This window comes from Ananas comosus, linkage group 17 (genome assembly GCF_001540865.1).
Source record: "Ananas comosus cultivar F153 linkage group 17, ASM154086v1, whole genome shotgun sequence".
Lineage (NCBI taxonomy): Eukaryota > Viridiplantae > Streptophyta > Magnoliopsida > Poales > Bromeliaceae > Ananas > Ananas comosus.
This window is the reverse complement of record NC_033637.1, coordinates 5,423,802-5,447,058: the sequence shown is the minus strand read 5'-3', so window position 1 is coordinate 5,447,058 and position 23,257 is coordinate 5,423,802. Positions and strand designations below refer to the sequence as shown.

At 34.5% G+C, this 23,257-nt stretch overlaps 1 protein-coding gene across 5 annotated transcripts; it reads right to left on the bottom strand.

Moving 5' to 3' along the window:
• LOC109723011 (beta-galactosidase 15) lies at positions 259–18,369 on the bottom strand. 5 transcript variants are annotated; one of them, XM_020251210.1, is made up of 19 exons: positions 18,101–18,364; positions 16,736–16,831; positions 16,523–16,635; positions 15,500–15,566; positions 14,673–14,765; positions 12,369–12,512; positions 12,063–12,151; positions 11,740–11,845; positions 10,715–10,802; positions 10,439–10,563; positions 6,756–6,953; positions 5,454–5,686; positions 5,110–5,225; positions 4,815–4,912; positions 3,664–3,774; positions 2,771–2,881; positions 1,899–2,107; positions 1,128–1,476; positions 259–620 (listed from the first exon to the last, which is right to left on the bottom strand). In XM_020251210.1, exons 1-19 carry the CDS (start codon positions 18,311–18,313, stop codon positions 474–476), a joined length of 2,706 nt encoding a protein of 901 aa, XP_020106799.1. In that variant the 5' UTR covers positions 18,314–18,364; the 3' UTR covers positions 259–473. The 5 variants fall into 5 exon arrangements, 4 of the variants coding, with proteins under 4 accessions (XP_020106799.1, XP_020106800.1, XP_020106801.1 ...); XM_020251211.1 differs by having other exon boundaries at positions 12,369–12,479; XM_020251212.1 differs by having other exon boundaries at positions 18,097–18,198.

Here is a 23,257-nt window from a genome sequence, read left to right as displayed (position 1 = left end):
TGTAATTAATTAATGCAGTTAAATTATATAAATTAAATAAATTTATTTAACAAACTATTCAAATGGTTTTTCAAAATTACTCAACTTAAACAAACCGAAAACCAAAATTATCCTAAATTATTATTATTATTTAGATATGCTTTTCAAATATGTAGTTATATATACAAATATAAATGAGAGGTTCCGCACACTCTATTTGACAATTTATCCAATCCTTTTTAAGGTTAGGTTTAACAGAAAAGGCACGGACACAAATGGTGGACAAAGGAGAATAAAACACATCAATTTCCAATTAAAAGTCGGAAGGGAATAGATGAGATTTACATACACTTTCCATGGAAGATCAGAATATCCACCAGTAATTATACGTTTTGTACAATCAAGAATACAACCAAGAAAGTGAAAAATTATTCACGATCGTATGACAACGTTAAAAGATTTCTATTAAAAGACTTTTGTCGGCGCCACCTTGACTATAAGGCATCTCGAAGTTTTTCGGTAGCAAAATCCGGTGACAAACACTCTGCTTCGACTGCTAAAGTCTTGAGAGTACCTCGACATGGATCACCGAAGATATCGTTCGAAACACCGATCCTGCAATTATTTCTCCCCTGACATGCCTGAAAATAACAAAAATAAATAAATAAATCTATACGCATGATTTAAATTTGCTAAGGGTTAATTTCTCTTCATACAAATAGTCATTGGACTTTTGGTTAGTCATTATTTATTCACAAAATTTAGTCTCCGACCTTATCTAATGGTGCACTATGATCCCCAGATTTAACTTTTATCCAAACCCCTCAAGTCAATCACAACATGTGCTCTCACGTTGGATTCAACTAGAACGGGTTATTATTCCTCCTTGATTTTTGGGTGAATCGTCACCGCGGAGATTGAAGAGTCATTAAAACATGATAATTGCCGTGTGCTATGCACGGCATTTAATAGACATTCCTGATTTTGGATGGGAAACAACCAAATAACAATGGAAAAATGAGGTAATATATCGAATTTGTTTGATTAGTTGAAAATTTCAGGGACCAAAATTGCAAATCATTGTAAGTTGAGGGGCAACAACCACACGTTAATTTTTAATTTGAGACTTAGTACGAGCTACTTCATACCTTCGTTACCACAGATAATGAACTTGGTGCATGACAATTGCCTCGAGAGAACTTCTGGCAGCTGCCATTAGGAGTCCCGTAGCTTGCAAATGTTATGCTCGAAATCACGTGTCCCTCGTCGCACCGTAAGTGTACCTCAGGAGCTACTTTATTAATTGAGATAATTCCATTAATAACATCTGGATGTGACCAGGCAGAGAGAGGAGGATAGTGATTCTCCGCCACTTCGGCACATATTGTTTTTGTTGAGTGTGTCTTTAATGATATCTTCAACGGGTCACCACCAGTTTCCTCAAAGAGCACGAGGAGGTTGTCGAAGTCTTGCAACCATTCTCTTGGGATATGGTACCTGAAATGGTCCAACAACTTAAAAATTTTGTAATAATCAAAAGTACGTAGCTCTATGTACATACAAGACAAAATAAGGTTTCTCTGAAAGTAGGCAGACGAGTCAGTAGAACATTTTACTAAAATATAAAAAATTCTATCGAATGCCATATCCAATCTGAAATAAAACATTACAAGAGAAAAAAAAAAAATCATGGAAAACTCATAAGAAAGTTACCAGTAATGCAATGAGCTAATAAATTCATGTATAAATTTCTTTGCAAGTACGGCTGATACATTTACGGTGAGAAACTGAAGATATTACTTTGATTTCAAGAGATTATTAACAAAATAAGGAGATATAAGTATGGCATAATAGCTTTTATTTCTATGGAAGAATATATACAGAAATTACTGAACACTTAATGCAAGAAGGCAATGTACCAGCTTTGAGTAGGTAGTCCACAGTTTGTTGTGCACTTGTTTTCATTATAAGCTCCACGATAATCGCAAGATTCAGAGCATCCAGATTGAGGGGCTATGAGTGACCAATAACGTCCAATTCCATGACCATTGACCCAAGCCTGACCCTTGCCCATGCTCCCCAGGTCAAGAGCAACTGGGTCATTTCCTTCGGGGGCATCAAATAAAGTCTATCACCCATATGTAAGAAAGAAACATATATGAAGAGTCACCGAATGCTAGTAAACCAAGATGGAAAGTAGAAAACATATTATTTAACATACAAATGATGGAGAGAAAGTTAAACTGCTGCAGCAGAAAGTATTTTTGAGACGGTACAAATGGCAGTACAAAAATATTCTTGTTTTTAACACATGATATGGAGCAAAATAGGTGGTCCGGCGAGTAGGCTATCATGGGATTCAAATGACTAGGCCGAACACGTATGTATTAAATAAGGTAAATAATCAATAAAGTCAATTAGGGTTACAGTAGCTTCCATCTAACTAGCCTATTCAATTTAGCCTGAGCTTTCTGCAAAAATGCTGTTGGGTAAAGCTGTTCAAAAAAGCACTAGTAGCTATTTCGTTGATATCCTCCTCAACAGCTTCTTGCTGCAGACAAAGAAGAAGCCTCACATGAGATGGAACTTTTGCTTTTAAAGTTCAGAAGCTTATTTTAGCTTCCAACCACCACAAAAGTTCTAGTTATTTTGTCTGCCAAACACATATGTAAACATCTCTAACCACTCATCTTAAAACTGACCACATGGGAAAAAGAAAATTAAAATCAAAATTTCTGAGCTACATTTAATGTGTAGAAGGCAGTTCATAGCATATATATACTAAGCTTACCTTGTACCAGGTAAAGCCGGATGATATATTATCAACCTGCAAGTCAGTCCAACCTACATTTTCTTGTTCCTTGGGATCATAGAGCTTAGAATACTCCCCCATCAACCCTACCTACATGTTTGGAAAAAGGCTTAAATATGAAACAGTTACAAAAATGTTATTTAACCGTAAAACGGTAACGGAATAGTATAATAGCATAAATTTTTAGCACAAATATACTAAATAACATATATATATATAGGATTACCATATAGGAAATTTACAAGCTGTGTGTAGGAAAAAAAAAAAAGAAAATACTCAGACTCCACTGAAGGAAAGTGTTCTGATTGTAAAGCATGGCACATTTGTATAAGAATAAGGGCACGTGTGCCCGGCTTCCAAGTCACATTGTGATCTGCAACTGCAGCATTGTCCCATTTGATACGAGCTTGCATGGCTGCGTTGCAGGTCACAACCACAAAATATAGCATCACTGGAGCTGCCCAACGCCACACTGCATTGTGGTGGAGGCCCAGCTGCACAAGCCAGGCTAAACAGGCCTTAAGGATGAGCTGAATTGAATATTTGGGGTTTCTTCTATAGATTCTCCCTGTCTCAATTCTACTTGGTTCGAAGCCTTCAAATTTCAACATTCTTTCAAGTAAGAGGAATAAAGAGATTATCCCTGTTCTATCTTGGATTCTTGATTGAGAAAAAGCTATCAATGTCAATTGTAAGCACCATCAAGACCTTTTCCTGAATCGTTAAGTCACACTTTAAAAGGCACTATATATGCTATAACTCTGTAGATACTAATTTCCAAAGGGGGAGAGAAGGGAAATTATTATCTAGTTGATTATTATCTAGATTTGCTTTAACCAGCAAATTGCAAGTCAATTGAATAAACGCCATACCTGATATGTCCAAAGAAAGTTAGAGAGGTCAAGTTCCCCATCTTTCAGGCCAGTTAGTTTTATTTGTCCTCTAATTCCAGCCCCATCCTTCTCAAGGAATGCACCATAGTTCTGTGAAAATAATACAATTGTTGGTGAAATTCAGATAATTTCTCTATTTCCAGTTCCTTTTTTAAGAGCATAGATCCCCAAGGCGGCTAAAAAACATCGTTTGATAACAAATGAGAGAATAGAAAATCACATATAGGAGTTCAAACTGACAGATTCAGATCAAACAATGTATCAGGTGGTAGTCCCCTGATGGCGTAAACACATAAAACTGCCCAGCTATACTTTGTCAGAAGTTATTGACTTCATGTGTTCCAAAATAACTAAAATGAGTTAAAGGCACCATAAAAGCTTTTCAGTGTGCTTACAAATTACAACATGAACAAAGCAGAACATTGAAACATGCATAGAGCAGCACAACTGATACATGTGTTCCATTAAGCACCATTCGCTGTGGTTTAGAGGTGATTCTCCGCAGTTTCGCTGATCTAGTGATAAATAAAGAAAATAAAATGCAACTTAATTTCCAGGTTGTTTTAACGTTTCCTAGTTTAGCCCTCAGGTTTAATTTACATCTTTATCTGGAAAACCCGAATGTCTAGCACATTTTTTTAGTTTAGGTCTTCTAAAATTATCCTAAAACCATGACATGCCATCAGGATCATTCACCAAACAGATCATCTGAAGTAATTTATTCACATAGATGCTCAACCTCAAAGAGTTTATAGTATTGAGCTATCTTTCTCTTTTTCACTTGAAGCACCAATCAAATTTCACAAACAGGATTTCACGAAGAACTATCAGATAAAGAGGTCTCAAAGTTGAATTGGTTAATCCCTCCTACTCTGTAGCTAAATTCTACTTGCAAACTTGTAGAGAGTCTATATTTTGGGGGTTGCAAGGCAAATTGGCACAACATACGATGGACTAAACCAAACCACATTTTGTTAGCTAAAAAATAAACAATGTTACTTGGAGAATATCGGAACATGATAGACTGGGTAGTTAGGACTACATATGTGCATTCTTTGCTGAAAACAGAATTTCGTAATGCAACAGACAACATAGTATCAAAACCACTATATGAATAAAAATTAGACTACCTGCAATCCCACTGTCTCCGTTAAAATAGCTAATTCGTTGTATCCCTCAACTAATTGAACAGGCTGCTCCACCGACACCCAGTGACCAACCTTACTACCTTCAGTATAACAGATCCTTTTAGAAGAATATAGAGGAGGCTCAATTTAATTGACTGGGGCATTAAAGGAAGAAACTCAAGATAAATCATATGATAAATATGTGACTTCAAGCATTTCAAGCAATTGATATATCAGCAGTATTAGAAAAATTAAAAAGATAACAAAATTGCATATCAGAAAGAACTTAAATTAGTACCTGAAAGGTGCCCATTTACAAAAATGCGAACCACATCACGCGTTTTGTTTATCGTAATGAACGGTGAAGCACCTTTTTCATCCCAAAATGCAACATCCTCATCAGAAATATTTACTCTGAATTTCATCAAAATTTACGTAGGCATTACTTTGTGCTTAATCAATGACAGGTGCTGAGCAAGCAGAGAAAATTACATAGTAGTAGTCATATTATCAACACAGACCTTCTTTTACAATCTGCCATTAGAGATCTAGACATCTTATCTGATAAACACTACAAACGAAGTAACAGCATGATGCAATTCTTTCCTAATTCTTAAAAACCTTTAGATCATCATCCTTTACCTGGTAATGTACCATAGGTAGTCAGATACGTCCTTCGTCACATTTAGATGCTCCAATATGCCTTGAGTAGTAAAGCTATTATTGCCCCATGCACCAATTGGTTCTTTCAGAATTGACCACGTCTTTGAAATATGCAAGTCTTTCCCATCTAGTAGTAAAAACCCAGGTGCCGATGCAGTTGAATAACTGGGAGATCCAGATTCTACTGTTTTTATTGAAAGCTGTGTTCCTACCTGGTAAAATCACGGCATTATTAAACCCAAGAATACTACACATAGAATAGAAATTAATGCTCACATTTCCCCAAAAAAAAAAAAAATCCAATATTCAAATGGTAAGTGGCATTATATCATATATCCTCAGTATTCAAATTGTAAGGAAGTGACATTATATTATATATCCTCATACATCTTATCAACTGTGTACTATCCGTAAGAAAAATCCTTCAATACCTTGCATCTGACTGCACCATCATTGAGAAATGTGTAAATGAATTGCGAAACAAAACTCTCTTCTATATAACGCATAACTTTTAGTCTAACAACTTAGATTGTGAAGAGGGATAAAAACCTCTTTTTTTTATGGGTTTTTATGTGTGTGTGTGTGTGTGTTTTCTTTTTTTCTCGTGTGTGTTTTGGGTTGGGGGGGGCGGAGGGGAAGGTGTGTGTAGGGTGGCGGTGCGGTGAGAAGCTAATGGAATAGGCCTTTCAGCTCTTGCATGCACACTTATTTGAAAAGTTCACCCATGCACTAATAAATGGAGAAGAGACGCCAATTTATGCCAGATTCAACTCCAACATGTTATATAATCAGGAAAAGAATTATTTTCCGACTTATGTAACAAGAGCTTTCCAGATTTTTCAATACTGAATTTCATTTGATATTTACTTGTAATGAAGCAATTGTTGGATTTGCAGCTTCACATGAAAACTAGAGAAAGTTGAATTTTACAAAATCTAAGCTAAGCTAAGCTGAGAACTCCACCTGACAGCAAAACCTTTGCAAATAGGCAAAATGCTAACAGACACTCAAATTGGCAAAATTACATGAAGTGAAGATGAGATCACATCTAAAAGTGACATCTTTTGCAATATGGCAGCATGCTGATAGACCGGTGAAGAAGAAATTTACTTCGCTCAAGATGAGTACTACAAACTTTGCCATAACAAAGCAACTTAGAAGTTAAATGAGCTTCGTTTTCGTTTTCAGCAATCGTATATAGCTGTTTACAATATAGAAGAACTGAGCTCCATATTATAGCAACAACATGTACAACAAATGACATCCCAAACAGGATTTTACCTTGGCAGTGTTGAAAGCCACGTTTTGACAATCAGGCAATATGCTCACAGACCATGGTGGTAGATCAAAATTTTTCCCAAAAATTCTGACTGAAACTGATTTGTGCTCATCGATATTTGCAAGAAAAGCTGAGCAAATGCTCACATTTCCAGAAACACTTCTATTTGGATCAACTTGCTCATTAGCATATATATGTGCCTGCACACAATAAACAAGGTAAGCAGCTGCGTATAGGGCGCAGCCAATAAAAAACATCACAACAATGATACATGTGAAAACTGTGACGAGTGATAGCATAGGATAGCGTAGGCACAACCAATGTAAAGCTCCAATAATCCCATATAGGATAGCGTAGGCACTATCTTCCATATATAAGCACCAGGACAAAGTATTTATAACGTGGGCTACAGCTTTCTAGGGCCAGTGATTTAGGCCCCACAAGTTACTAATACTAGAGGACCAGGTTAAGTTGTCACACCATCATGTTGAACTAGCTAATTATGCATCCTAGGCGTTACTCGAACTGTAGGGGGAGCAAGAAATGCGGAAGGCGACAATAGTGGAATGAGCCTAACGAGAAGCTTGTCATGCCTCAACAGTCTCATATCGGATTGTGTAGAGACTATGCTTCGGTATAAAACAACGAGCAAATTAACATTGGTACCTGGGTTAAGCATGTTGGGCTAGTGATTTAACCCTATCAAGTTGCTAATATTGGTCAGCTGGGTTGAATCATTACAACCTAGGCCTTGTATTGGTGGTGACTGGGGACCTACAGGCTGCTGCTTTTTCATAGCTTAAACTATACAGAACTCACAGGTACTTTTGCTTTCAAATAGATGATAAAAATTTTAAACAGAAAAGAAAATTTTTGGTACTTATAGTTTTCCTGATCTACGTAGACTAATAGGAGACATATTTTGACAAGTAACTAGTCATAAGGTGTCTTTAATTGAGCAAAAATGTATGTATATATATATATATATATATATATATATAGAGAGAGAGAGAGAGAGAGAGAGAGAGAGTTGAGCTAGTCCGTTGCCACCCATTTGTTTTTTATGATAGAGTTTTCAAATCGACGATCGTCACCGTTGAACATGATCTATACCACTTGAAGTGTTTAGAAATCAAATTTCAAATCTTTTCGACATCATTTGCCTAATGATCAAAGGGTTTGAAAATTTGTAATTTTAATGGTTGATATGAGGTGTTTTCTCGTTAACGGCGTAAAAATCCAAATCAATTGAATTTTTATTAGAAAATTCTTTAAACTATTTAAAACAAGATCTATACTATTGATCCTGATTACAAGACTCCTATGATCATTTTTTAAAGAATATTCATTTTCAGCCGTTCATTTTTGTGTCCACTTGATGGGTAAGAGAACAATATCGAAAATGTATGAAATTTGATTTCTAAACACTTTAAGTGGTATAGATCATGTTCAACGGTGCCGATCTTCGATTTGGAGGCTCCATCATCGAAAACAAATGGGTGTCAACGGAGCCCGTTTGCTACCGATGGTATTCTAGCTCAACTCTAGCTCAACTCTATAGTTGAGCTAGAATACTATCGGTAGCAAACGGGCTCCGTTGACACCCATTTCTTTTCGATGATGGAGCCTCCAAATCGACGATCGGCACCGTTGAACATGATCTATACCACTTGAAACATTTAGAAACCAAATTTCAAATCTTTTCGTCATCATTGACCTAATGATCAAAGGGTTTCAAAATTTGTAATTTTAATGGTCAATGTGAGGCGTTTTCTCGTTTAATGGTGTAAAGATATCCAAATCGATTAAATTTTGGTTAGAAAATTTTTTAAACTATTTAGAACAAGATCTATACTCTCGATCTTGATTATAAGATTTCTATCATCACTTTTTAAAGAATATTCATTTTCAACCGTTCATTTTGTGTCCATTTGATAGACAAGAGAACAATATCAAAAAAGTTTGAAATTTGGTTTCTAGATGCTTCAAGTGGTATAGATCATGTTCAACGGTGTCGATCGTCGATTTGGAGGCTCCATCATTGAAAACAAATGGGTGGCAACGGAACCCGATAGCTACCGATAGCATTCCAGCTCAACTCTATACACGCACGCACGCACGCACGCACGCACGCACGCACGCACGCAGTATACATATACATACATATATATATATATAGAGAGAGAGAGAGAGAGTTGAGCTAATATACTATTGATAGCAAGGATTTAAGCGCCCATCAACATAGGCCGTATCTACCGTGCCATATCGTGCCAACAAGAAATCGGCACAATACAGCCCCCCCGTGCCGACGGCACAGCTTAAAATCCTCTATTCTTTAAATTAGTAAATAATTTTCTCAATAAAGTTCAAAAGATTTGATAAAAATACATAATAAACAATTAGAATATTTTGTTGCTAAAAAAAATAAATATTTCATGCAATTATGTGTCGGCACACATGAATTTTTTGTGACCGACACGCATCGGCACGGTCCAGCGCCCATCGTGTCGTACCGTTCAAGCAAGTTTCCAGCACAACCCCGTGCCACGGCACTTAAATCCTTGATTGATAGTATATAAATAGTGTTTACTATCTGCATTTCCACCAATGGATTCTTACTATTCCACCTACTATTACTAAACCCTAGGCATCTAATGGTAAAAAAGTTGGTAGCAAACACTATTTCAATACTATCAATAGAATTCTAGCTCCACTCTATATATACATGTATATATAGATATCTATATTTGTGTAGAAAGAAAAATAGCAGTGTAGCAACTATTCAACATTTGTTAATAATGCTTCTGATTACATGAACTGGTCTACTGCCATTAGGGATGCAAATGGGGCGGATCCGAGGGCGGGAGGGTTCCCCCACCTCCTGCTCCTTTTCTTGTCGAGAAGGGGCGGATTCGGAGCTGGTTATTTTTCATTTTATTTTTGGCTCCCACTTACCGCCCTATTCGGGGCGGGAGCGGATTTTTGGTGGATTTTTGACGAATCGGGGCAGATTGAAGGAAGAAAAGGGCCTACCGTCTCCCGGTCCATTTATTTGGCGGATCGGCACAAATTCAGGGTTATATTTTTCTATATTTGTTCCCACTTACCACCCCATTTGGGACGGATTAGGGCGGAAGCTCCACCAACCGAGATCCATTTGCATCCCTAGATGTGTATGTCTGTTTTTTTTACTATGCTTCACAATGCTTATCAAATAGGGTCATGTAAAGGAATCAACTAGTCAAATACCCATCAATTGTCATAGGATGTAGACAGAAATTTTTCTTCACGCCAAAATTATAAGGATATACAGGAAGATTATGATAACATAATTAACAACAGTGCAGTAACTCATGGAACAATGTAGAGTACATCCATTTTTCTTATCTATGGGTAAATTAATCAGTAGGGCACCGTAGGGTAATTCTCATTATTGGATTAATTCTTCCATTATCAATGTAGAAATAGCCAGTCATACCATTTTATGCAATGAAGGTTTCAAACAAAATGCTAATTGATTTGATCTTTGAACGAAATTGTTGTCCACTTGCGATTAATATTCGTACCAGAATGTCAGCAAAAAACTGTTTACCAATATACCCATATCTAATGAAACTACCTAATGAACTTCATCGATCAACACAATCATCTAATGAAACTACATACAGCAATAGCAAATGCCAACCTCTTGCATTGATCCCAATTTGACATACTGTGGCCCACTATCAACAACAGTAAGTGCAGGTTCACAGAGTTTAATAGCTGCATGCAGATCCTTTAAATGTCCCCACTTAGGCTGTGATAAGAGACCTGTGAATAAACGAACACCAGTGTTGTAATTGTCTCGACATGCATTAACATAGCAGGTTCATGCATGTTCGTCTTGTCCTAGATAAACAATTTATATCCAAATGAGAGTGAGGAACAAAGTAAAAGCACATTCAAGAGAACTTTGACATACCGTACTCATCAATTGGGGCATCATATTCATAACTTGTTATCTGGTTGGGGCCTCCAGAAGTACGGCCAAAATTTGTCCCACCAAAAAACTGCAATATTTGCAACCGTTAGATAATACTTCATATGAGCGAACAATACCATACATTGTCAGCATAGAATACCTAGGAATATAATAAAATCAAAATCCACAGCAGCAGCAGCTGTTCTTTATTTGAAGGAAAAAAAAAATCTACATAAGAAGCACTTTAAAGAATAAGAGTTGGTTCAGAGAGGATATGAAAGACAAGGACACCTGCATATCTTTTTTTTTCTCCTTTTTCATTTTTTTGGGGGAAAAGTAACATTTATATCTCACAAAAAGTGCATGTAATGATGATGAGGAAGGACAATTTACAGAGAAAAGATTGCACACAGCAAAATAGTTAAGAGATTATGGACTAAGGATAAGTTAATAGCTAATTCCTAAGATGTTGCAATACAAAGCTACATGAAGACTTTCACAAACATATTTGAGTACCTTGACTGATCATCAAAGTGTGCATTTCGCACCCTTCAAATTTTCAGCAGTGATTAACTTTTCCATTTATATTCTAACAACATGATTCCAAGAAAACCAAGTCATGCATAGTTCAGTGGTTTTTTACCATTTTGGAACAAACCCCATAGTTGATAATAAGTTAATTAGAAGGAACTGATTTTAATCAAATATAGGACATGGTTCGTTGAGCTTTGGAGTGACTTGCATAGTTTCCATATGATACCATAACTCCAAAGACCAACTTGGTTCACTGATTACTACTCAAATTCATTTCAAGGTACATTGTGACAGGATGACAGAGGCAAAAAGCACGAAACAAAAGAAAAGAGTACATTTACAAAGCATGCATCAAATAAATCATGTACACAAACCAAATTAGGGAAAATATATAACAAATTAAAGGAGGCAACAACTCATAAAACCTGTAAGTGACAACAGCAACTCATAAAACCTGTAAGTGACAACAGAATAGAGGGAAACCCTATTACCATGTAATAATTTTGAAAACATCCCCCGCGTTGGAAGAAGCGAGCAACAGCAAAAGCATTGTCTCTAACAGGTCTATGAGGTAGCCTTCCACCCCAGGAGGCATACCTGTATTGCAGAACTTTGAATTATATCAAGTTTATTCTAATTAAGAACCCTATGCTCCAGTATCAAGTAATGCATATTATGTATAGCTTTGCATAAATCAGATGACATAACAATTTAAAAATATAAATGCACTTTAGCAAGTTTGCCCTCAAATAGTTAACAATTTGAAATTCTCCCATAAACAAATTGTCAAAAATATGTAAAAGCATCAGCGTACCATCCATTCCAATCCTCAGTCCACAGAACTGGCTTTCTATAATTATTCGGCTTAAAACCGTCGCAATAAAATCCATTGCACGCATCAATCTGTCAAAATTTTAGAAAAAGAGGATGAAAAAAAAAATTGGTAATCTCACAAATGTGCAGGTTCTGGAATAGAAACCAATGAAGGATAGAAAGAATAAAAGAACGCATGATCCAGATATCATGGCTTTCATTCTAAAATGGACATTGATAAACTAAAGAAGTAGAGCAAAAACTTATACACAAAAATAGAGGAGCAAAATGTGCTAAAGACACTTACAATATTTTCTGGAGCATCAGTTTGTTTGCACATGACCCATGGGACACCAGCACTGAGCCCAATCGCCATCTCAGCAGCCCATTTAACGTATGCTTTTCCACCTTGTCCATACTGACCTTCAATGTTTCCATATTCATTCTCAATCTGTGATATTTGCTTTATTAAATGAATAATTGAAAAACTGAACTTATGTTTTCAAACAAATTACTTCAGCATGACTAAGTGAAAATGCAGCTTGTTCAAAACATATCATTGGAAATTGTTCTTGTAAATATTAAGTTGTTCAGCACGTCTTTTAGAATACAGTAGGTCATGACAAATTGACAGAAGCAAAACTACACCATTGCCCTGCTCATTACATCTAGTTTATATGTACTCACATGGATGAACTACTGCTTCAAGTTTGAGCTACATAGCTGAAACTACCTTCAAATTAAAATCATACAAGGGGCCTCTTGCCAATGCATCAAGAAGTCGAAAAATGGATGGCAAATAAAGTTTCGGTATGGCCCCAAAAAAAAAAAAAACAATTCTAATAAACCTTTGATAGTGTTACAGCATAAATGCTAGCAAAACTTTGTAATGACTCTGTACGTATATAACCCTATAAATGCAACAGTTGAGATTCTGTGAATCAAGAGTGTGTATGTGCACTAAAGACTTGCAAATTATAAATTATTGTTTCGTATTTCCCTTCATACACATGATGTGAGTAGCCAATCACTTGACCAGGGTTACAACCCAGTTCACTTCGACTAAGGATGTAAATTGACTTAGATGCTCCTAAAAAGATGCTGCTGTTGAAGTTGTAATATTTATTCTCATCTAAATGGTAGTCACCCAAAAGTTTGGTATTAAAATGGACATTCGGTTTTCTAGCATATATTTAAAATTTTATGGAAACTTGAACACAGGATTCTACGCAAATACAGACCATTTTAGAGGATGTGAATTCAAATTTTAACTTTAAAGGGAAATGCATGAAATACATGAAATTTGAGCGCAATCTATGCCAAATTTCCAAAATTGTATTGGACTTACTTCACCTGTTCATTTCTAATGCGCCTGATAAATGATCACAAGACCAAATTGATTGATTACTTAATAATGGGCAGTATAAAGGATTTAATAATGATAAATGATGTTAATCCATATATCTAACTTATGATAAAAGTCTTAAAATAAAGAATTTCACTGACCTACGTGATGCATCTGTTAGTTTAACAATGTAGAGCAATCCAAATTCATTAAAATTTTTTATAGAAAATATTTTTCACTATCCATGCCAAGATCCATACCCATATAATAAAAATTGAAGAATTCCATTGTCTATTTTTATAAAGTCATGCAATTTTCACCATTTAGTTTGAGACCAAAAGATCATAAGATAAGTGTGTTCCTAAAAAATCATGTTTAATAGCGTTGATCATTGCTTTGGAGGTCTTATTGTCGAATTCGACTTGCAAAAGCCTCCGTGCTTACCTTGTAATTGCAGCTCAACTAATATATGTTGTCAAATTTGACTTGTCAGCACAAAGGGCTCTCTCCATTCTTGCAGTCATGTTTGATAATATCGAAGACTAAAAAGAAATGGCCTTTTCTGCTCAGTTGGCTAACACTAAAGCTTGTGGGGTTAATTATTTCTACTTTTTTCAATGTTTCAAAATAAAGCTACTGAACTAGAAAATTTACAACCAATGTGCCATGAGCCTCTATTGGAAATTTTTGACCATATGGAACTTTAGCTGTCCTGCTTGCAATTTTGCTACATATTATTAACTTGCTTTTTCCTTCTTGACAACAAAGCTGGATATAGCTTGTCAATCAATTGAGGATTTTTAAGTGACCATCAACACAGCCCGTGCCTACCGTGCCGCACCATGCTAACAAGATATCGGCACGATACAACATCCGTGCCACGTGCCAAGGGCATGGCTCAAAACCCTCTTTTCTTTGAAATTAGCAAGTGTTTTACATCAATAAAGTGCAAATGATTTGATAAAGATATATAATAAGAAATCGAATATATTGGTACCAAAGAAAATATATATTTCATTCCACAGTGTGTCCGTGCACAAGTATTTTTGTAAACTGGATGCATTGGCACAACACGGCACAGCATGGCACAAAATGGTGTGTGTCATATCGTGCCAGCAAGTGATCGGCACAATCCTATGCAACAACACTTAAATCCTCCCAATCAATGATCATGTTTTGGTTTCATATAGAAGAATAAACCAAACAAGGAAAGCAGGTTAGCATAAAGACAAAATCAATTACTGGAGTTTGTAATGGTCTTATAACCTGCACTAGTATGATTGGACCGCCTTGCCATGAAAAAAGCATCTCTTGTTTCATCATATCTACAACCTTCTTGACAAACCTCTGCATCTCATCCTGCAAAAAAAGTACAAAGTTGTCAAGATCTCTATTCTGATTGCCATGCCACGAATCATCTTTTTCTGGTGGTATGCAGTTCAGTCCATCATTCTTATCATAAACAATAAGTTATTAGAAAAATTGCTCCACAATGACTTGAGACAAACAAAGAATACTTCTACTGCACCAGAGGATAAAAGAGAAAATTCCATGTAACCCTGACTTAGACTTAGAACTCTTTTTGGATATAAAGCACTTAAAAGTCAAAATTCACTAGTTGACATCATTTTAAAGATTCCTGTAAAAATTAATTTCAAGACGTTCTTCCCAATGTGCAAATTCAAAGTTCATAGACTTCAAACGACGTCGAGTGCCAAAAGGAGAGTTCAGCAAAACATAAGATTAGTAAACATCTAGCAAATTTAAACATGAAACAACCGGAAAGGAAAACTGTGATCATCCCAATGAGATAAATACATGAATGGAGTGTTTAACTGAAACAAAAATAGAAGACGACTATCTCAATTACATAAATAGGTTAGGTGAGTGAAAAACATGGCCTACAATGAAGATCTGAAATTCGTGCCAGAAAAAAATGAAAAAGCATCATATTCTCTAATGATTTGAGACATTCTGTCCAAACCTGAATAGGAAAAACACTTGGAGTTCCCATGATTTAGGATTCTTAAATTCATAGCCAAGTGTAAATTGGCATTTGATTAGATGTAACAAAATAAGAGCCTGATGTATACCTTGAATGGTGCATTGTCCGTTCGAAATTCTATACCAGGAATATCACGTAACCAAACTGGCAAACCCCTATAAAAGAGGAAAAGAAAAGTTCAGATGAAAGCAATGTAGCAATGCTATTGACATGGAATCTTATGCATGAGCTTAATTACCAGGTATATGCAATGTACACAATGTACATTTGAATGTTCTTTGGATGCCCAAAATACCAGGTTTCAATGGACGGAGGAATAAATTAATGAGACAAACTCTCATTATTATCTTTAATTCACATTAGTGAAATCCGATATAGCATGAAATACGAGATGCCAGTAAGACCTAAAGTTAGAGACAATGTGTAACTTATTGGGCAAGAGATATTTAGAGTTAGCCAAGAATAATATTTCATCCCCCACTACAATCATTCAATCTGTGTCATCACACATCTTCTAATGCCACAATCACATGGAATTGTGATCTACTGGGTTAATCCAACAAGGACTTAAAACTTCTAGATAAGTCATCACTGTATTCATTATATAATAAAAATATGACTGACAAAATTATTTCTGTGCTTCGAAGTTTCTGAATTTAAATTATACTGAAGGCACCAGAGAAAGATCAAGTTAAATTTAGTTATTCTATGGTGATTCTTTTTACATATGAAATAATATAAATTATATACATGTTCAATCAACATGCCTGCACATGTGTTCTATTTTTTAGAATTGCAACTAGCGCCAAGTTGTCCCTTTGTCCTTGTCCATGTACCATAGCCCTAATACTAGCTTAGTAGAATGGCAATGCGGAATCCTAATATTAGCATGGGAACTCATATATATGTCCACGTGAGAATTAATAATTACGTATATGCCACAGTAAATTTGATATTAGCAAATTCAACCACTTAAATCAGCACATAAAATGCGTCTTATGTAAATATTCTTGACAGCTTAGAGGTAAAACCAAAAGGCTGACCTGTTTATCAGTAATTACAAGCGAATGGGCGAAATATTAAAGAAACTTAAAAGAAAGAAGGGGCAAACCCGAAGTTCCATTCAGCACAAACATATGGACCAATACGAAGATGGAGATATAGCCCTTGCTCGGCAACCAACTTCACAAACTTCACAAGATCGTATCTTCCTTCAAAATTATACTAGAAAAGGGAAGTACTATATAAGAAAAACAAGCATTTCTAAGGAGATCATGCAAGGAAGTTAACTGTAGCAATCTAGCCGAATGGAATTGCACACTACCTGACCTCTGATTGGTTCATGCCCGTTCCAAAAAACATATGTTTGTATAACATCTGCCCCTCCCTCCTTACTCTTGGCTATCAAACCAGGCCACATCTGTAAGCGAAAAACTTAGGAGTAAAACAAGACACAAGGCGACATTGATGAAAAAAAGACATAAAATTTACTTACTATGGAAAGAGAAAATAAAATAGCATTGTAGCAGCATCAGAGTGTATGGTTAATTGCTATAAAAGAAGCAAAAAGACACAAGACTTAATCATTTAGACTTCGTTTGGTTCGAATATAAGTAAGAACTATTTATTCCAGGGATAGATATAAGTTCAGGTATAAGCGAGAAATAGACCAATTTTGTGTTTGAATGAAAATTAGGTTGTTCCTGGGAATAAGAAAAATAGTATTTGGATAGATAAAATCAAATAAGAAGAATAATGGATAGTTATAAATAAAAAATAATTATATTACCCCTCTCATTATATTTGAATTTAAATTTTAAATTTTAAATTTTAAATTCAAATTTTAATATTTAAAAGTTGAAGTTTTAAATTTTAATTTCAAATTTTAATATTTAAAAGTTAAAATTTTTAATTTAAAATTATAAATGTAAAATTTAAAAATTTAAATTCAAATATAATGAAAGAGGTAATATAATTATTTTTTATTTATANATTATATTACCCCTCTCATTATATTTGAATTTAAATTTTTAAATTTTACATTTATAATTTTAAATATAAATTTTTAACTCTTAAATTTTAAATTTTAAATTTTAAATTTAAGACCAAATTTAAATTTGAAAGATATAAAATATCAAATTTAAAATTTAAAAATTTAAAATATCAACTTTAAAATTTAAAATTTTAATTTTCAGATTACAAATTTTAAATCTTAAAAATTTAAATTTTATTTTAAAACAAAACTCTCTCTCTCTATAGCGGCAGGGGGTGGGAACAAGCTTGGCGGGAACAAACCCGCTTTGGGTGGGAGCTAATAGTTCCCACCCAACAATTTTTGTTTGGGTACAATTGGGGAGATAAGAGCCTTATCCCCCCTCTTGTACCCAATCCGAACGGGCTATTAGTCTTTCCTTTCTACACTATCCCCTTTCCCCCTTCAAAAAAGAACCTTTGACAAAATTGATTTCCGAAACAAATAGGAAACTCATCTACACCCAAGTTCCTGCCTTTTCAACTCAAGCGACGACCAAAGATGCAATTACTCGAGAATTAGAGATCATTATAACCCTAACAAGTTGATTTGACAACACAACTGCACTAAAACCTACAGGGAACACTTCAAAATAATAGCATCATCATAGGGATCACAAGTGAATCGTAATTGGGAGGGATCGGAGCGCGTACGCACATCGGGGGTGGCACGGGGGTAGTGGATTCCGGCGGCGATGAGCATCCGGCGCTCGCCGCCGACGAGGAGCGCGCGGTGGTCGTAGCTCACGTTGAAGGGCTCAAAAAACGCCGCCGCGGAGGCCGCCGCCGCTATCAGATGCACCGCCACCGCCGCGGCGACGACGGCGGCGGACCGCCGGAACCCTAGAATCCCTCTTCCGTCCCCTCCCATCTCGACCTCCTTTGTGACGAAGGGGGTGATAGATATATTTGTACATTATACATTGCATATCATCATATATATCGTATATGTAAGGGGGAGAGCTCGGGGTTGGTCGTGATGTGCAGTGAAAGAGACGCATTGCTTGCGTTGCTTGTTTCGCCCACTCACTGCGGAGTTTTTATCCAAAGGCCCTTCAAGAACTATAAATTTGGGCAAAAGGGCTTCAAGAATCATTATAGTACAGTTAGGTAAAAATGTATCGAGATCCCTCATATATGTAAATTTCTTAAATGCCCTCCTCAACTTTATTTTTTCATTGACGTTTGACACCTCTTTAATTTTTAAAATTAAAAAACTTTAGATAAATAAATTAAGAATTTTATTCAATCCATTAATAACTCCATCAAATTCATCATTTATCATATAAAACTAGAGTAATTAATGAATAATAAGGTTAAGATTAGAATACCTTATAGTTAAGTTGTACTACTTCTTATTCAAAAATATTGAATATCTATTGTTCTTTTTTAATTTCTAGTCAAAAAAAAAGTTGATAAGGCTAAAGAATAAAAAATAGTTATTAAATAGAAATATTGCAGAATTACATAGGAAAGTAGGTTGTAGACCTAACACTCCTCCACATTTTAGAGAAATGTTAAGCTTACAATCCAAAAGAGTTGAAATCTCTACAACTCTTTATTTAAGAAATTGTAGGGTTTAGTGGCTTATTTAATTCTTTTTAGTTTTGATAAAACAATAATAATAATAATAATAATAATAATAATAATAATAATAAGGCAAGTAGAAAAAATTAAAAAAAAAACTCTTGGCTAAGAGGGATTATAAGATTACAATTAATGCAACATGGATTGTAGTTCTAAAATTACTCTATATACTACTGGTACACCCTCAAAGTGCAGTGTACATCTTATATTTTTTTCATCCAGAAGCCATTATTTTTTAAATTTCACATTAATTTTTTTAAAATTACAACTCATTCAAATTTTTGTAAATTCATGATTAGAAATGTAAGATCTACACCTCTTTAGATATTGCTACTAGATCTGAATACAAATAATGAATCGGCATACGAAATCAGTCCAGTAAAAAATATATATATATGGTGGACTAACTGATCTTTACATCACTTGATGAAAGATCTTAATGCTACAAAGTAAAAAAATCTCACTCCTTAGATGAGTGATATGTATGATATACACTCTTTTTCAGGCATATTGTCAAGAACTTAGTAATTTTTCAGTGCGGCCGAGTCCTTAGCCTAACTTCACTAGCAGAACAGATTGTTAAGAGGTCCAAAACCAGCCGTCTTTTATTGAAGATGAAGGGTTATGTAAGTGCTGCAATTAATGCGTCCATAACTGCCGGAAATCCAAGAGGTATGGGTAACTTTTGGGATCACTGGGCATTCATGAAAGCTCATTATCATGTAATAGTGAGTGAGTTAATGTGTGCCTTAATGAGTGAATTAGTGTAGGCTAAATTAATGTATTTAGGAGCCTATAAATTGTAGAGATGGCTATGGCCAAAGTAGAGAAAGAAGAGAGGTGGAAACACAAGAGGGAGTGTGTATGTATGCTGTAATCCCTTTTTCCAAGTAGTGGAGTACTTAATTTTTTTAAGTGAACCTCTGCCTCTCTTTCTCGTTTCTTCTCTTTGTATATTTAGTCGTAGGACACAAAGGTTCGAGCTAGTAACAGGAACAAAGGCTTGTTCATCTCTGAGAAAAAAAGTGGGCGCCGCACAGGCTTCGCGAACAAAAGCGCTAAGTCCGTGACAATATGCTCTCATATTTTGCGGATAAGCCCTTCAATTAACTAGATTTTGCACGCCAAGGTGTCAGGTGGACCCAGTAGTTAGGATGATATTATATGCTTATGTCCGTTACGGATATGGCAAGGTTTAAAACATGTTGGTGACAATACGAGAGTTGTTAAATAATGGAAATAATAATCTATTAGCATATATGAATTCCCAATGTTTTTGCCACGTGGCAAGTTTTCTTTCAACCTCACCTTCTATTCAATGACTTTGGCTTTTCTCTTCCCCTCCTTGGCAAGTTTTCTTTCAACCTCATCTACTATTCAATGACCTTGGCTTTTCCCCTCCCCTCCTCTCTATTCAATAACCTCTAATCAATGTACTCTTTAATTTATACCTTACTTTTTTTTTTCTTCTCCCTCAAACCTCCCAATCCTTTGAAATCACAAGAATTAATTAATCCAAAATGCAACATTTAATTATATGCACCATATGCCACCAATGAATGGGCTTTGTAACTCCAATCCTCCCCACCTCTATTAATCCCCCGGGCCCCCTCTCTTTTGCATGGTATGTTATTTTTCATGCCAAAAAAAACATCATCATCTAATCTCCCTCCCCACACTCATGCAGCTCTCTCTCTCATTGTGTTAATGAAAATGATGAGGACGATGATGAAGAAGAAGAATATGCAAAGAACGTGTCTTCTTCGAAAAGTATCGTCCCACAAAGCCAAGCCGCGGCCCATATAAGTGCTCGTTGGGTTGATTGAGCTGCATTGGAGCTAGCTCTTTTTTATTTTTCACAACGGAATGTTCAAGAGGCATATAATACGATAAAATTGTATGTCTCTTACTGTATTTTGATGATATTAAAAAATTATATAAACTTCTAACTATAATTTTATTTTTTTAACAGTTGAATTTAGTCATTCAAATTGACTGTACTTAACATGATATAGCTTCCTATACATCAATAAGCTGTAAATATAAATTTTATTAAAATTTTAAAATTTTGCTTCTATTATTTACCCGCTGCATCGCGCCGATCTCTACACTAGTAATAATGATTATCAAGAGAAAAGAAAACTTTTTGGAATAGAAAATGACATGTAAATTTGTTAATGGTGGTTGTTTGGCCAACTTCTAATTTTATTTCTTACTATTAAAAACATAAAAAAAATTCTATTTTGAACTTTAAAAATAGGATTAATTTTATGCAACTCCCTGCAAACATAGTAAATTATAAATATATTCCTACAAAATTCAGCTTTCATATGTTGTCTCTATAAAAGTACTAATATTTTCAAATATATCCCTCTCGTTTGTTACCATTAAAATATTATTTATTTTATAAGTGAAATGATCTTTTTCGCATCACAAATATATCCCTCTAAAAATTCCAACTATTAATTAAAAAAGGATAAAAAGGTCAATTCAGCTCATTAACTAATTAAGATTAAGTATTTTATCTATGATTAACTAATTTTTTCTAACGGATTCTAATGACAGGGACATACTTGAAAATATCAGGACTTTTCCAGGGACAACATATAAAAGTTGAACTTTGTAGGGATATATTTGTAATTCACTATGTTTGTAGGTACCTATATGAAATTAAAAATAATATTTTCCAATTGATACTAGGTCAAATAACCTTTATTGTGTTTGAGCTTGTTGAAAGATGTAATGTTGCTCGATTGAATGCTATATTAGAAAAATAAATAGAGCTTGTTTTGGTTAACTTATTTTAGACTTTAAAATTGGAATAATATTTAATGATCCTGATATTTATTGTTTGTTTTATATGAATCAGATTTTAATTATAGTTCCACTCTAAAATGAGAATGATCCTGTTTTGAATCTAAGTTAACTCATTTCAGAATAAACCACTTAAAAATCTTTTGCGACAAATACCTCCCCCTTAATTTTGTTTATCACCCTTTTTCTCTCATGACCCAAACCCCCTCTCAAAATCCTAGATGTCTTAATTATTCGCTTCCATTTTCATTTTACTAATGAACTATGTTTTTTTGGATGATTCATCATGTCGCTTTTTATTTCAATATAATCTAATTCCATTTTTTATTCGGATGCCAATTCCAAAACTTCTTCTATATTAGGGGCCGGTTTGTTTCACTGAAAGCGGATATTTGATGGAAGTGAAATTTGGATTGAAATAGAATTCGAGTAAAAATTATTTCTCCCCCCTGTTTGTTTATATAGCTATAAAAGTGTAGTTTCTTCATATCTTTTGTTTGTGTGATAGCAAATGAATAATATAAAATTATAATTACATAACTAATAAATAACTTGATAAATAATAAATTATAATATAATAAATAAAAAATAATATAATTGTATTTCTATATAATAAAAAAATATAATCTATAATAACTAAATTATTTTTTTATATAAACTTATAATAATACAACTATAAAATTATAGAGTAAAAGAAATATTAATATTCAAGTGATCAATTTTCATCATATATTAAATGTACAAACTAATTAAAAGAAGCGCTAAAATTTAAGTAATCAATTTCCATCACATTTTAAATATGTAAACAAATAAAAAAGTAATTAGAATCATGATTAAATATATTTAAACATAGCTAGCATTATCTATTATATTATTTTATTATTTTTTCAACTCTCTTTACCGTAATTGACTTTGGCTCGAAGTGGCCAGAAGTCAGTTATGCTGTTTTGGATAACTCGAGTTTCGACTGTATCTTTTTTATGACGAATTAAATAATAAAAGTGACCGTTTAGTGTCGAAAATAACTTCACCCCTCTCCACTTTCATCTAAACAAATAAACCCTAGGATATATATATATATATATATATATATATATATATATATATATANTAGAATATTTGTAAAAGTATCATGGGGGTGATACTTGTGTGTTTTTAGCCCTTGGATGGAGAGATGTGAGGTTGAGATGATGGTGATAGGTGGTGGTAGGTGGTGGTAGGTGTAATAGTGTTTAATCCAAGGGCTATTAATAATAAAAAAGTAGATCCAATGGCTTAAAACCTAATAGCACCATGATGGTGATACTTGTAAAAGTATCATAGCTCAACTCATATATATATATATATATATATATATTGAACTGGGTGAATTTATCTGATGTTAAACGAATATAATTTTGAGTATGGATATAAA

What these genes read in the sequence shown, in the direction of transcription:
- LOC109723011 (XM_020251210.1), bottom strand. Translation starts at nt 18,313, where the DNA reads ATGGGAGGGGACGGAAGAGGGATTCTAGGGTTCCGGCGGTCCGCCGCC. An exon ending in TGCCCCAATTGATGAGTACG is followed by an intron (nt 10,564 to 10,714) that starts GTATGTCAAAGT and finishes GTTTATTCACAG; the next exon opens with GTCTCTTATCACAGCCTAAG. An exon ending in CGGAGACAGTGGGATTGCAG is followed by an intron (nt 3,775 to 4,814) that starts GTAGTCTAATTT and finishes TTATTTTCACAG; the next exon opens with AACTATGGTGCATTCCTTGA.